Source organism: Maniola hyperantus, chromosome 20 (genome assembly GCF_902806685.2).
Source record: "Maniola hyperantus chromosome 20, iAphHyp1.2, whole genome shotgun sequence".
Lineage (NCBI taxonomy): Eukaryota > Metazoa > Arthropoda > Insecta > Lepidoptera > Nymphalidae > Maniola > Maniola hyperantus.
The window spans coordinates 12,833,776-12,847,516 of record NC_048555.1 but is presented as its reverse complement, the minus strand read 5'-3'; the positions used below and the strand labels follow the sequence as shown (position 1 = coordinate 12,847,516).

The 13,741-nt window shown below is 36.7% G+C and overlaps 2 protein-coding genes across 6 annotated transcripts in view; both read left to right on the top strand.

Moving 5' to 3' along the window:
• On the top strand, positions 1-1,937 carry LOC117991743 (glutathione S-transferase E14-like). Of its 2 annotated transcripts, none has more exons than XM_069505229.1 (5): positions 1-112; positions 631-787; positions 947-1,144; positions 1,290-1,409; positions 1,564-1,937. In XM_069505229.1, exons 1-5 carry the CDS (start codon positions 42-44, stop codon positions 1,756-1,758), a joined length of 741 nt encoding a protein of 246 aa, XP_069361330.1. In that variant the 5' UTR covers positions 1-41; the 3' UTR covers positions 1,759-1,937. The 2 variants fall into 2 exon arrangements, with proteins under 2 accessions (XP_069361330.1, XP_034835234.1); XM_034979343.2 differs by having other exon boundaries at positions 95-225; positions 1,564-1,934.
• A 270-nt stretch (positions 1,938-2,207) lies between these two features.
• The window catches only part of Eps-15 (Epidermal growth factor receptor pathway substrate clone 15), a 43,246-nt gene continuing 31,712 nt past the window's right edge, over positions 2,208-13,741 (top strand). For 3 of the 4 annotated variants that reach the window (XR_011237924.1, XM_069505424.1, XM_069505425.1), the window contains exons 1-4: positions 2,211-2,290; positions 2,729-2,773; positions 4,497-4,631; positions 13,228-13,326. Coding sequence is in view for 3 of the 4 variants with exons in the window: in XM_069505424.1 (XP_069361525.1) it covers positions 2,264-2,290; positions 2,729-2,773; positions 4,497-4,631; positions 13,228-13,326 (306 nt within the window). In the remaining variant the exon portion in view is untranslated. Of the gene's footprint in view, positions 2,774-4,496; positions 4,632-13,227; positions 13,327-13,741 lie in introns of all 4 variants that reach the window. The other variant, XM_069505423.1, reaches the window with a different exon arrangement.

Below are 13,741 nucleotides of genomic sequence, written 5' to 3'. Positions count from 1 at the left end.
TAGAAACAGCTAATAGGTACGTATCTTGTTTACCTACAATAATGCTGATGTTACGTTCAATTCATGGAAGTGCATGTAAACAGTTCAGATATTACAATTGCAGCACGGTTAAGTAAGTGTTTCCGGTTATTACATTACATTTATTTAATACTTACTTAATTTAAAATATGTTTGATGAAATATGAATAATCTCATTATTTGGATTGTGTGGCTTGAATGAAAATGGTGAGAAAACCCATAAAACATTCATTATGATTTCCCTATTGTATATTTATGAATTACTATTGTTTATCGTGCAGTACCCAGGCACCCTTTTTAGTTTCTGGAGCATTGTCAAAAAATAAATTGCACTATAGAAAATCGAGCAGCACCGGTGCAAAGGTGTGTTCGGTGGAGATAATCTGATTGGTCTCTTTCAAAAAGTATAATAATATACAGGGAACACTAGATGATAGATATTGATACATCACAACGATCGAGCTGATAAAACTATGAAAACCATCTGTTGAAGATTTCTCCTCATAATTTCAGTGGACAAGCACCCTTATTTGTCTTAAGGCAAAAAAGTGAACTGTGACATAGGTGCAGGACATGTGCAGGACTTTATTTATAAACTTTTTTTTGAAACAGGACTGCAGGGATTCGAGGGATTCCTATTGTTTATGGCGATGAAATATCTCCACCAGTGAGATTTGTTACGATGACGGCATCTTTTTTAGGAATCGAGTTAAATTTTCGCAAAATTGATTTATTTCAAAATGAAAATAAGAGCGAATCTTTTATGAAGGTAGACGAATATGTTATTATTTTATTCAAAATAGTTTTATTGTTGATTTTCTAATCAACATAATTAAAAAAATATTAGTTGTTCGTATAAAAAAAATATTGCTATGCATTTTTTAACCTGAAAATTTTATAAAACATCAAATGATTTTATATTTTTCAGATTAATCCTCTACAGAAAGTACCAGCAATGGTGGTTGGAGATGTTACGATATGCGATAGCCATGCCATTGCTAGCTATTTTTGCCAGATTGGTAACGATACTCGTCTCTACCCAGACGAACCACTCCTCAGAGCCAAAATTAATCAAATGTTATTTTTTAATTCTAGTACTTTGTTCCGGATTGATAGTGAAATATTCGTAAGTAATATAATTCTAATTAGTTAGTTAGGTTTCATTATCATGTGGCTGTGCCATCTTTGAAATAAAATATTAATGTCACGAAATAATATAGTTTTTAGACAAAAATATTTAGAAATAATATAGGTATTTATTATGTTTACAGACAGCATATTTTTCTCAACAATGGCCCATTAATGATAAGAAAATAGAAGAATGGCTATCGGCTCTTGACTATTTAGAATATCAATTAAATATTAATAATAATTGGTTAGCCGATACCAAGGTGAATATATGATTATTATTATTATTTTCTAATTTTGCAGATAAGTATTAACTTATCACGTACAGTTATTGAAAATAAAATAATATAGGTAAGTAGTTATCATCAATTTTTTTTAGAAAATATTAAAGCTATAAAAATATACTTGACTTTCCAGATGCACCTATGCGACATATGCACAGTGCCTGTGGTCACATCAATGTCACAACTAGTGCCATTAACAGAAAGACACCCTAAAGTAGCACAATGGACAAAGAAGTTCGAAGATTATCCATTTTATGAAATAAATAAAAGAGGCTTGGTGGCTTTGCAAAATTGTATTGATGTGATGAAGAATGTTTATGATAATTAGCAGTTTTTAATAATTGTTAATAGTTAAATTGAAAATAAATTAAAAAATAATGCCAAATTTTTCCTATTGGTAACTTTGTTATAGGATAAAAAACTTGACTAAATAAAAAATTATTTAATATTAAAAAGTCAACGCAACAAAGCAAAGCTCCCAGAGCTCTCAGACAATAAGATTAATTTGTTTCATTTTTTGCCATTTAGACTCTCTTTACTCTTTCTAAAAGTAGCTTTAGAACCATCGCTTTAATTATTTGGTAAATAATCGTGCATAATATTAAAGAACAGCCATACAGACTTTTACTTTTTGTTACAGTTACAGTAACTACGTAAATAAATTAAAGTTATAGTTGTAAAATTACATCTATTTGTGGGAATCGATACTAAAATGATACATCGACTATTCAGAGAATCGTAGAATGGACTATGTGACATCACTACGCCGACTGAAATGTCAAATCTCAATTGTCTATGCACCCTATTGATTGGTCGACGAGGAGATGTAAAAAATGGCTGCCTTGCCTTCTCCTACTCAGGTAGAATTAACGCAAATTAAATTACTAGTGTAGTGATTATTAAACTGTTTTGCGGTCTCAAATGATGTTTAATAAATTATCTACAGTTTAGTGAGGTTTGGTTAATAGAAAAGAAGTTGGAACAGTACTATATTCCGCATCGAAGTGTGCGAACTCTAGACGGATTACGCTGCTACTAAAACTAATAATTTCTCTAGTTTTATACTATTACTATTAAAGATTAGCAGTTATGACAATAGTGTAGTGATTATTGATGGTGTTAATTCAAATTGCAGCCCTCTAGCTGCTTAGATATTCAGTAAATCGGTTTAGTTTTGCGCGAACATTGAATGTCAAGAACACTATAATATGTCACACCCATATAACGAATGAAAATAGTTGTGTTAAATATAATTATATCGTGAAATCGTTCTCAAAATGTGGATTGAACCATTGCAGGTGGCAGGGACCCACAGTTCTATATACGAAGCTTACTATCACCAAGTGAGTATGTTCTACTGTCCTTCATAGGACTTACTTTGATGTTTTAATTGAGTACTGTGTTATCCTCGTTAATATTTTAAAATACAAGGAACAAAGGTTTTAGTTATGAAGGTTATCATAAAATCAATAAATCAGTAAGTATGAGATTTGTATCATTGTCTGGATGGTTTTATGTCTTGTAAGTTGTAACTTTAATCAACTTCTGACATAATATATCTTTTCCATTTACTCATCTCTTAAGTATAAGTTCATATAATCATCTACATAATATGTTAATTAACATAATACCGCTAATAGCTCTTATGTTATGTACTGGCAAAAGTGTATGATAGCTTAAAATTAACACTTTTCAAAATTGTTAGGTATTAATTTGAGATACTTAATATTTGTTAAGGACTTAGGTACTTGTAGCAGTATCTTTTATTTTTTAATTCGTAAGCATTACGAATTACATATTTTTAGGGCATAATGATATTCGAACTATTTCAACTGTGCTTTGTTTTCTCAAGATGAAAGTTTCTATGTCCAATGCAAAAATTCTTATCTCTGTAAAAAACCTTTTAAATTGGTTAGCCTTGAAAGGTAACAGACAGATTGAAAAAGTGCATAGTTATAATATTAGTAGAGAGAGTTTTTTGGGGAAATATATTTTTATCAGTACCGAGGTATCATTGAGAAACAACCTCCAAAAATTTTATCTCATTACTTATCTATCTTGTTTGCTACATTTAAGTTCTTGTTCTTACTGTGAGAATTTATCATTTATCATTGATAAGAATCACTGTTCACATCTTTTGCGAGAAAACTGATAGAAGTTCTTTAGTTAATCACATTTTATGACATGTCCATCTGAAATCTACATCGTGGATTTTAAAAAAAGGTAACAGACCAGTGTTTATTTTTTAAAATGAACTTCAGTTATAATTAAATAAAAGCTGGCAAAGTGCGAGTCAGACTCGCGCACTGAGGGTTCCGTACTATAGTCATATTTTTTCGACATTTTGCAGGATAAATCTTAAATACCCCACTTGGTATAGTAATCTTACTTTGACAGTTAAAAATTCTAATTATTTGTTCATCATTGTTCAACATATATTTTTTTTAATGATGTAACCATTAATTCACAGTTTCGGATTTATTCCTTTCATCATGATCAACCCATCACCGGCTCACTACAGAGCACGGGTCTCCTCTCATAGTGAGAAGAGTTTTGGCCATAGTCTACCACGCCACCATGTGCAGGATTGGTAGACTTCACACACCTTTGAGAACATTATGGAGGCATGCAGGTTTCCTCACGATGTTTTTCTTCACCGTTAAAGCAAGTGATATTTAATTATTTAAAACGCACATAACTCCGAAAAGTTAGAGGTGCATGGCCGGGATCAAACGCCCGACCTCCGATCAGAAGGCGGACGTCCTACCGACTAGGCTATCAGAGCTTCATTTATTCCTTTACTTATGCTATAATACCTACCTATCTACCAAATTTAATGATTCTAGGTCAACGGGAAGTACCCCATAGGTTTTCTTGACAGACAGACAGGCAACAAAGTGATCCTATAAGAGTTCCTTTTTCCTTTTGAGCTATGGAACCCTAAAAAAAATATTCTGTTATATCTTGTGCAATGGAACCCTTCGTGTTCGAATCCAACTCACACTTGGATACTTTCTCCTCCTAATATATCTGTTAACGGCTATGAATGGTACATATATATTCCAGGTGGACCCAAATGGCACCGGTGCGATCCAGGCGCTGGACGCCGCGCGCTTCCTCAAGAAGTCGCGCCTCAGCGACGTGGTGCTCAGCAAGATATGGGACCTGTCCGACCCCACCGGCAAGGGCTATCTGGACAAAGTGAGTTTTTTTATTCCTATACAAGTAAGCCCTTGACTGCAATCTCACCTGGTGTTAAGTGATGATGCAGTCTAAAATGGAAGCAGGTTAACCTGAAAGGAGTATGGCAGTTTTTATTAAACCCATACACTTTTGGTTTCTACACGGCATCATACCGGAACGCTAAATAGCTTGGCGGCACAGCTTTGCTGGTAGGGAGGTAACTAGACAGAGATTTAGAAATTATAAAATTCCAAACCCCTGCCAGGAATCGAACCCGGGACCTCCCACTAACAAGACCACAGCGCTTACCACTGCACCAAGGAGGTCGTCAAACAAGGAGTTTATTTCAAACAAGATGATGCATGATTGAATAAAATAGAATAGAATAGAAATATTTTCATTCAAATAAATTATTATATATATGTATTTGAATGAAAAAATAATAATTATTATATATATTACTAGCTTATGCTCGTGACTTTGTCCGCGTGGACTACACAAATTTCACACCCCAATTTCACCCCCTTAGGGGTCGATGCCTACGTCGTAATAGCTATCTGCATGCCAAATTTCAGCCCGGTCTGTCCAGTAGTTTGAGCTGTGCGTTGATAGATAGATTGATAATTTTTATATACTTAAAGATTATACTTTCTTACCTACTAGACTTCTTTATACCTACTAAATCATCTAATAAATTGTAGGCATAGAATAAAGAGTAAAACCTATAATGTTAGTGTTACTCTAACGCTAAAACCGCACGGCGGGGGCGTGTAGTAAACATTTTACGTTCGCATCCATCAAATTACGAAGTTATTACGCAATGGCCTATAGGTACAAGAAACATCACTTTGCAACTAGAATATTTACATCTTAGAAATATTGAAAAAGCTGACTCTGGGGACATCTGCGTCGACTGAGTCTTCCTTGAGAGCTCTTAGAATTTCCGGGATAAAAAGTATCTTACGTCCGTGTCCGGACTCCGGGATGCAACTTGCAAGCATAGACATTTAAAATGTCTTTTAGCTCGGTTTAGCTGTTGAGCCGTGAAAATTCTTGACTTAAAAGTACCAGATATACCAAAAGCCATGAATGAACCAAAAGCTTAATTTGCTATAATATGTTGGCTTAGCTCTCTATTGTAAACACCTTGTCTTCCCATATTCATACAAATAAATTATTTCATTTCATTTATAATTCGCTGAAACAGATCAAATCTGTATGGTGCAACATGCAGCATGCGACATGCCTGCCTACTGCTAAACATGCAGGAAAAACCTCACAAAAACACACATACAAACATTCGCTTTTATAATATTTTATTTTTATTTTGTTTATTTGAAAGTAATCAACAGCGTAAATACATAATGATTATTTAAATTTAAATCTAGGTATAACAGAAGGCCAAAAGAGATTACTTAAAATTATAATTAAACTATTTTAACAGAATAGATTTAGAATAAATGTAGGTATATACAATAATAAAATAAAATTACAACAGTGTGTGTATGATTGTGTGTGTGTTATGTGATATGCAGGATTTTTAAGCCTGTAACATAATCCTCAACGCCAATTTGTCCTACGTGGCTCCTAGAAATTATAATCTAAGGAAATGGGAAAGGGTATTCCGTTCACATAGCAAAGTGCGCGTTAGGAATTGAGAATCTCGCTAATGAAAAGTCAAAGTCAAAGTCAAATGATTTATTCAAAATAGGTAATAAATTACTCTTTTCGATAGTCAGTTGTTGGATTTGTAAGATATAGTGGTGATAATTATTTCGCAAACTTAAAACTAAAGTTACGGGGGTTCCAAACGCGCGCCTACCACACTCGCACTGTTCGACGATTTAGACTTTAATCTGGCTTGTTTGATTCACTCACCATAAATGGCGTAAGTATAAAGTTGTAGGCAATATGAAAAGAACCCTCGTCTAATGAGCACGTAAAGGGCACTCGAGACTGCTCGCGTGCGGGCTCACTCACATGCAATAGGGGTTAGGGTCACACTTACCATGCTACACATGTAAGAAGTTAAGAATCTCGCTAATGAAATCGTGCGCCTCTCGCCGTCACTCGCACTGTGCGACGATTTAGATTTTAATCTGGCTTGTTTCGCAGTCTTGATTCACTCACAATAAACGGCGTAAGTATAAAGTTGTAGGCAATATGAAAAGAACCCGTCTAATGAGCACGTAAGGGGCACTCGAGACTGCTCGCGTGCGGGCTCATTGCACTCACATACAATAGGGGTTAGGGTCACACTTACCATGCTACACTATATCACTAAACACTTTATATTTTCCTAGCAAGATTTTTATTAAGGGCCCGCTATCACATGAACTATGAAATTCTGAGATTTCAACCTCCAAATTTACCATCATAGGACGAACTTTCATATAATTGAATACATGTTTAAAATAAATCAATCTTTCGTATTGACCTTTAATGTATCATATTTACAAAATCTATTTTATTTATTTTGTTGTGTCCAATCTCCCGCACCTAGTTTTAATTAAATAAATAACAGACTCAACTTTGAAGCCCTAAATCTGTCCTAGAAAATCATCTAATTTACTGGAAAAAATACCTGAATATCAGAAATATAGTCTTATTGACTTATTATGTACTAGAATATGGATTTTTAATCACATTACTGGGTAAAAAAAAAGAACTGTTGCTAATTTTCACGAACAAATCAACAAACCAACAAACATACACACTTTCGCATTTATACCTATGTATAAGGGTACGGATGCGAAAGTGTTGTTTGTTTGTTGATTTGTTGGTTTGTTAGTTTGTCCTTCAATCACGTCGCAACGGTGCTACGGATTGACGTGTTTTTTTGCATAGGTATAGATTAAGACCAGGGAGAGATACATAGGCTACTTTTTATCCCGGAAAATCAAAGAGTTCCCACGGGATTAAAAAAAAATCTAATTCCACGCGGACGCAGTCGCGGGCATCAGCTAGTGCTAAAATAAATAAAAGTTAGTCTATTGTTAACAAGAAAGACGCCGCGCCTCGCCCCCACACTGGTCTGCGGGTGTGCGTTGTACTTAAGTCGTCCTATTTCCTATTTAATATATTTTCGGGTTATAGTCGACATGCTAAGTTAGGCCGAATGTGAAATTGGGCTGTCGCCCAAACTTTATGTTGAATGCGGCCGTTGTGATACTTTACTTGTTCTAACCTAATTTTATTTATAGGGTTCCGTACCTCAAAAGGAAAAACGGAACCTTTATAGGATCACTTTGTTGTCTGTCTGTCAAGAAACCTACAGGGTACTTCCCGTTGACCTAGAATCATGAAATTTGTCAGGTAGGTAGGTCTTATAGCAGACATTCGGGGAAAATCTGAAAACCGTAAATTTGTGGTCACATCACACAAAAAAAATTAAATTGTGGTCATGAACTAATAATTAGTGTTTTCTATTTTCAAATTAAGAAAACTATATCAAGTGGGGTATTATATTTTGAAAGGGCTTCACTTGTGCATTTTAAAACAGATTTTTATTTATTTTTATGCATCATAGTTTTTGAATTATCATGCAAAATGTCGAAAAAATACGACTGTAGTACGGAACCCTCGTCGCGCGAGCCTGACTCGCACTTAGCCGGTTTTTCGGATAGCGCATCAAGTTTACACTTCGGCCGCCAATTTATTTTAGATGCGGTTTATACGAAAAAGCGGTGATAGCCTAGTGGTGTAGAGTCGTAGATGTCGCTCGACCTCTTATTTGAAGGGTTCATCCCGGGAACGCACCTCTAACTTTTCTGAGTTATGTGCGTTTTCTTCTTCTTTTTGTCCTTATCCCACGCTACGTGGGGTCGATACAACATGTCTTCTTCCACTCACTTCTGTCATCCGTCAACGCATTATCCGTATCTTTTACACGCATATCCTCTTTCACGCAGTCCATCCACCTTTTCTTTGGTCTTCCACCCCTCTTTTTCCTCCCACATGCATATTCAACATTCATCTAATGGTATGATTTTCTTCCCTCGACGTTGCCCATACCATGCCCGCCTGTGTTATGTGCGTTTTATAAACCAAATAATATTGATAGATTTTTTTAAAAATTTCTCTTTAAAAAAATATTGGGAATCGTAGGTATTCTGGTCATTTTAAGAGGCTCATATTTGAATTGCTTTGCGAGGGAGGTCTAGGAATAGGTAAATGTAGCGTACCGCGTAGCCAGCCGGCCCGTCTGTATTCCAATATCGAGTCGAGTCGAGGCCCATTGGAAGGGCCCTCGACTCCCGTTTTATGAATAGTTTTCTTATTGAGTGGAAAATTACAGATAGCAACCTAGTTTAAGGGCTTATTCCACCTTCCTAAATAAGACATCCTAAATGGTATAGTATATATGGGCCTCATAAGAAAGCTCAGAGTCACTCAGCGGGCGATGGAGAGAGCTATGCTTGGAGTTTCTCTACGTGATCAAATCAGAAATGAGGAGATCCGTAGGAGAACTAGAGTAACCGACATAGCTCAACGGGTTGCGAAGCTGAAGTGGCAATGGGCAGGGCACATAGGTTGTACAACCGATAGACGTTGGGGTCCCAGGGTGCTGGAATCCGGAAGACGCACTGTTGGAACTTTGCCACTCAATGGTATTTTCCACGTATTTTTAAGAGTTATATTTGGATGAAAAATCGATGTAGGCAACTTTGCCCGCCATCAAAATAGAACTGGTTTAAATGTTAATTTATCCAAAAAAAAAAATTACATAGCGAATTTGCTTATAAATTGCTTTTTGGGCAAAGTATCATTAAGTGCAAAGTTGGTTAGTTTGACGGTAACTATACCATTTAGGACGTCTTATTTAGGAAGGTAGAATAAGCCCTTTACTAAGGATTTCTCTTTATGACGTCAACCTTTTGTCAGGCCGAGTACAATCCGAACCCAAAATTCAATTAGATTGGAGATATCTCCTTTCTCCAGTCTAATTTTGTTTTTCATTTACTTTTAAGTAACTAGGTATCTCGTCATAAATGGTAATAGCCTAGGCCCTAGTGGTTAATATTATGTCGGCCTCCCAGTTGGAGGGTCCGGGTTTCGATCCCGGGCACTCACACACACACCTCTGTGTAACTTTTCGGAGTTATATGCTTTTTAAGCAATTAAGTATCAATTGATTTAACAATGAAGGAATACGCAAGGAAACCTGCATTCTTCATATTGTTCTCAAAGGTGTGCCAATCCGCACTTTGCGTTGTTCTTATTTTATATTCATTTCAAGTAGAGCAAGGTGCCTGAAATGGCATAGGTAATCTTATAGAATTAAGATGTATAAGTACCTACAGTAATATGGTGTTGATTGAATGCCCTATTGCCGACACATTAATTAGGTATCCGCACCTCTACTAAAGGAAACTATTATGCATTAAAATAAATAAATATCTGTTTTAGAATGCACAAGTGAAGCCCTTTCATATGATACTCCACTTGATATAGTTATCTCATTTTGAAAATTGAAAATACTAATTATTTGTTCATGAACACATTTTAATTTTTTTTTGTGATGTAACCATAAATTCACGGTTTTCGGATTTATTCCTTTACTTGTACTATATGACCTACTTACCTACCAAATTTCATGATTCTATAGATCAACGGGAAGTACCCTATAGGTTTTCTTGACAGACACGACGGACAAAGTGATCCTACAATGTTCTCTTTTCCTTTAGAGGTAGCGAACCCTAAAAATGAAAATTCTACTACACTCCATCTGTTTGCGTTGGCCCTCAGTCTTCAAGGCTTCGTGTCTGTCAGGCTGTCAGTCAGCACCACTATCAAATGAATAATTAATTAGGTAATTGTTGCGAGTGATAGTAAAAGTTTGTTTGATAATACATTAATATCATAAGATGACCCAAAATCATCATGATCAACCCATAGCCGACTCACTACAGAGCACGAGTCTGATCTCAGTATGAGCAGGGTTTTGGCCATAGTCTACCACGCTGGCCATGTGCGGATTGGCAGACGTCACACGCCCTAGACCACCAGCCTAGACCTCATCATTGCTTTTCAAAAATTGCAAAAAAAAAACCATTGAAATTATTATGGAGAACTCTCAGGCATGCAGGTTTCCTCACGATGTTTTCCTTCACCGTTAAAGCAAGTGATATTTAATTACTTAAAACGCACATAACTCCGAAAAGTTAGAGGTGCGTGCCCGGAATCGAACGCCCAACCTCCCGAATAGGAGACTAGGCTATCACGGCTTTTTACACATATCTACCTTAATTTTAATTTTACAATTTACTGCATCAATTTTGAAGGCTTGGAGAAATCCTCGAGTTGTAACTCTATCTAACTGAATGAATAATTAATTAATAATTACGAGTGATAATAAGGTGTAATTTGAATGGAAGTACGTGTGTGATAATCTATACTATTATTATAAAGAGATAAAGTTTGTAAGTTGGTTTGTAGGAAGCAAGCTCTGGAATACTGAACCGATTTTAAAAATTCTTTCGCCAGTAGAAAGTCACATTATTCCTGAGTGACAAAGGCAATATAGCCTTTTATATTTTACTAGCTGATGCCCGCGACTTCGTCCGCATGAAATTAGGGTTTTTTTTTTAAAATCCCGTGGGAACTCTTTGATTTTCTGGGATAAGTAGTAGCCTATATGTCACTCTCCAGACCTGTGTCTATGCCCATGCGAAGTCACGTCAATCCGATGCACCGTTGCAACGTGATAGAAGGACAAACCAACAAGCAAACACACTTTCGCATTTATAATAAGGGTACTGATATATCTTATTTAAAAAATATATTGATATCTAGTAATAAGCTACCCGTGCGAAGCCGGGGCGGGTCGCCAATATATTATACTCCATTGACTCAAGCCATAGTTGTTGGTGGGGGAGGATGTGTACCGTGTTATAATTTATATAGTGCGTGTTGCGAGCGGAGCGAGCCCCAAATATTTCTTGTAGCGTGAAGTAATGTACCTACCTAATGCACGTGGTCATGAAATTCAAGATTGCCTAAACTCTATTCTTCCAAGTTATTGCCTTAATCTAAATATATAAAAGGAAAAGGTGACTGACTGACTGACTGACTGACTGACTGATCTATCAACGCACAGCTCAAACTACTGGACGGATCGGGCTGAAATTTGGCATGCAGATAGCTATTATGACGTAGGCATCCGCTAAGAAAGGATTTTTGAAAATTCAACTCCTAAGGGGGTGAAATAGGGTTTTGAAATTTTGTAGTCCACGCGGACAAAGTCGCGAGCATAAGCTAGTTAAAAATAAAAAGCCTTCAAGGCTTCGAGCAATCCTCGAGTAGTCACTATCAAATGAATGAATAATTAATTATTGCGAGTGATAATGTATGTAATATGGATGGAAGTAGGTATGTGTGATGATACGTATTATATAGATATTAGGTAGTATTGACTCAGTCCACAGCGGCTGGTGGAGGATGTGAGCCGTGTTTGGTTACGTGGTGATAGCTGTTATCAGTATGTCTGGTTCAATGAAAACATTCGTTTATTGAAAAGTGTGAGTTTTTGAAAATATTTTATTTTATCATCCCCATTGTAGAGAATGACGTACAGTACCCGTAGTACAAGATTTTACGTCTCACCAAACCAAACCAAATTCGAGAGTCGAAATACTTCCGCGTTACAGTAAACTGGACCTAAACAGCCTTGAATTGAAGTCAAATATTCAATGCCACTGATTTTAATTTTTGGAGCGCTGGCTGTAGAAGTGTAGACAAACTTGAGCTTTAAAACAAGGCCTTTAAGATCCAGTTTACTGTAACGCGGAAGTATTTCGACTCTCGAATTTGGTTTGGTTTGGTGAGACGTAAAATCTTGTACTACGGGTACAGTACGCGGCCGAAAGTGATGAACATCGGCCTTTAGAATGACATTTCATCTTTGTAGAGCATTGTATCTGTCACAACATTATGACGCGTTGTCGCGTTGTCGGTCTCAGCGACAGAGACTTTCTACTTTTAGTCGCGTGTTGTAGCTACGTTGCGAACTAGAAACAGAACTAGCTGATTTTGGCGACTTTTTGCGGACTAATTTAACGTGCGAAACAATCCATAACCAGACTAGATTTCGTCAACGGTTTCTACCACGCTGGCCACGTGCGGATTGGTAGACTTCACACACCTTTGAGAACATTATGGAGAACTCTCAGGCATGCGCGTTTCCTTACGATGTTTTCCTTCACCGTTAAAGCTAGTGATATTTAATTACTTGAAACGCGCATAACTCTGAAAAGAACAGGTGTGTGCCCGGGATCGAACCCCCGACCTCAGATTAGAAGGTGGACATTGCTTCCTGCGAAGTTTCATGATTCTAAATGTTGTATAAAAGCAGGCGTTACTTTGCAGAAGTCCATGATATAAGTACAATGAACTAAAAGCTTAATTTGCTATAATCCGCTGAAACGCTCGGTCGAATCTGTATGGTGCAACATGCAGCATGCGAAATGCATCGCCCGCCCTCCCGCTGCTAAACATGCAGGAAAAACCAGCCACCAAGTCAAGTCAAGTGCGTCGAGTGTGTATTGGGATTTATGTGGAGCTGCGTGGTGGTGGTGCCTGGTATAAGTTCGTCTGTTTGTTTGTTTGTTTGCAGGCGGGGCTGTTCGTGGCGCTGAAGCTGGTCGCGCTGGCGCAGGCCGGCAAGGACATCAACATGAGCAACATACACTCCGAGACGCCGCCGCCCAAAGTCGTGAGTCTTTTGTTACTAGACTATACAGGGTGTAACCAGGACGCTAGCAAAAACTTTAACCTAGCGTCAGTCAGATGTTTTATTTGCAATATATTATAGTAAACTTTTACAAAATTATAGGATTTTTTTATACGTTTTTTTTTTCGCGTTTTTTTGTGGTATCATATTAGTAATCATCACTAGGTACTATCACCTGTCTTCGTTTTTGCCAGCGTTCTGGTTACACCCTGTATGTAAAGAGAAAATTATTGGACTATACAGAAACTTAGATTCGGTTTCGGACGAAAGGCCTATGTCCTTTTAAAAGTTGAGACTGCGTTTAGATACTAGATAGTTAATATTGGGGCCGATTCTCTTGTACACAATCTCTAAACTAAACTAAATTATCAGGTCTAAATCTACTTGCTATCCTTTT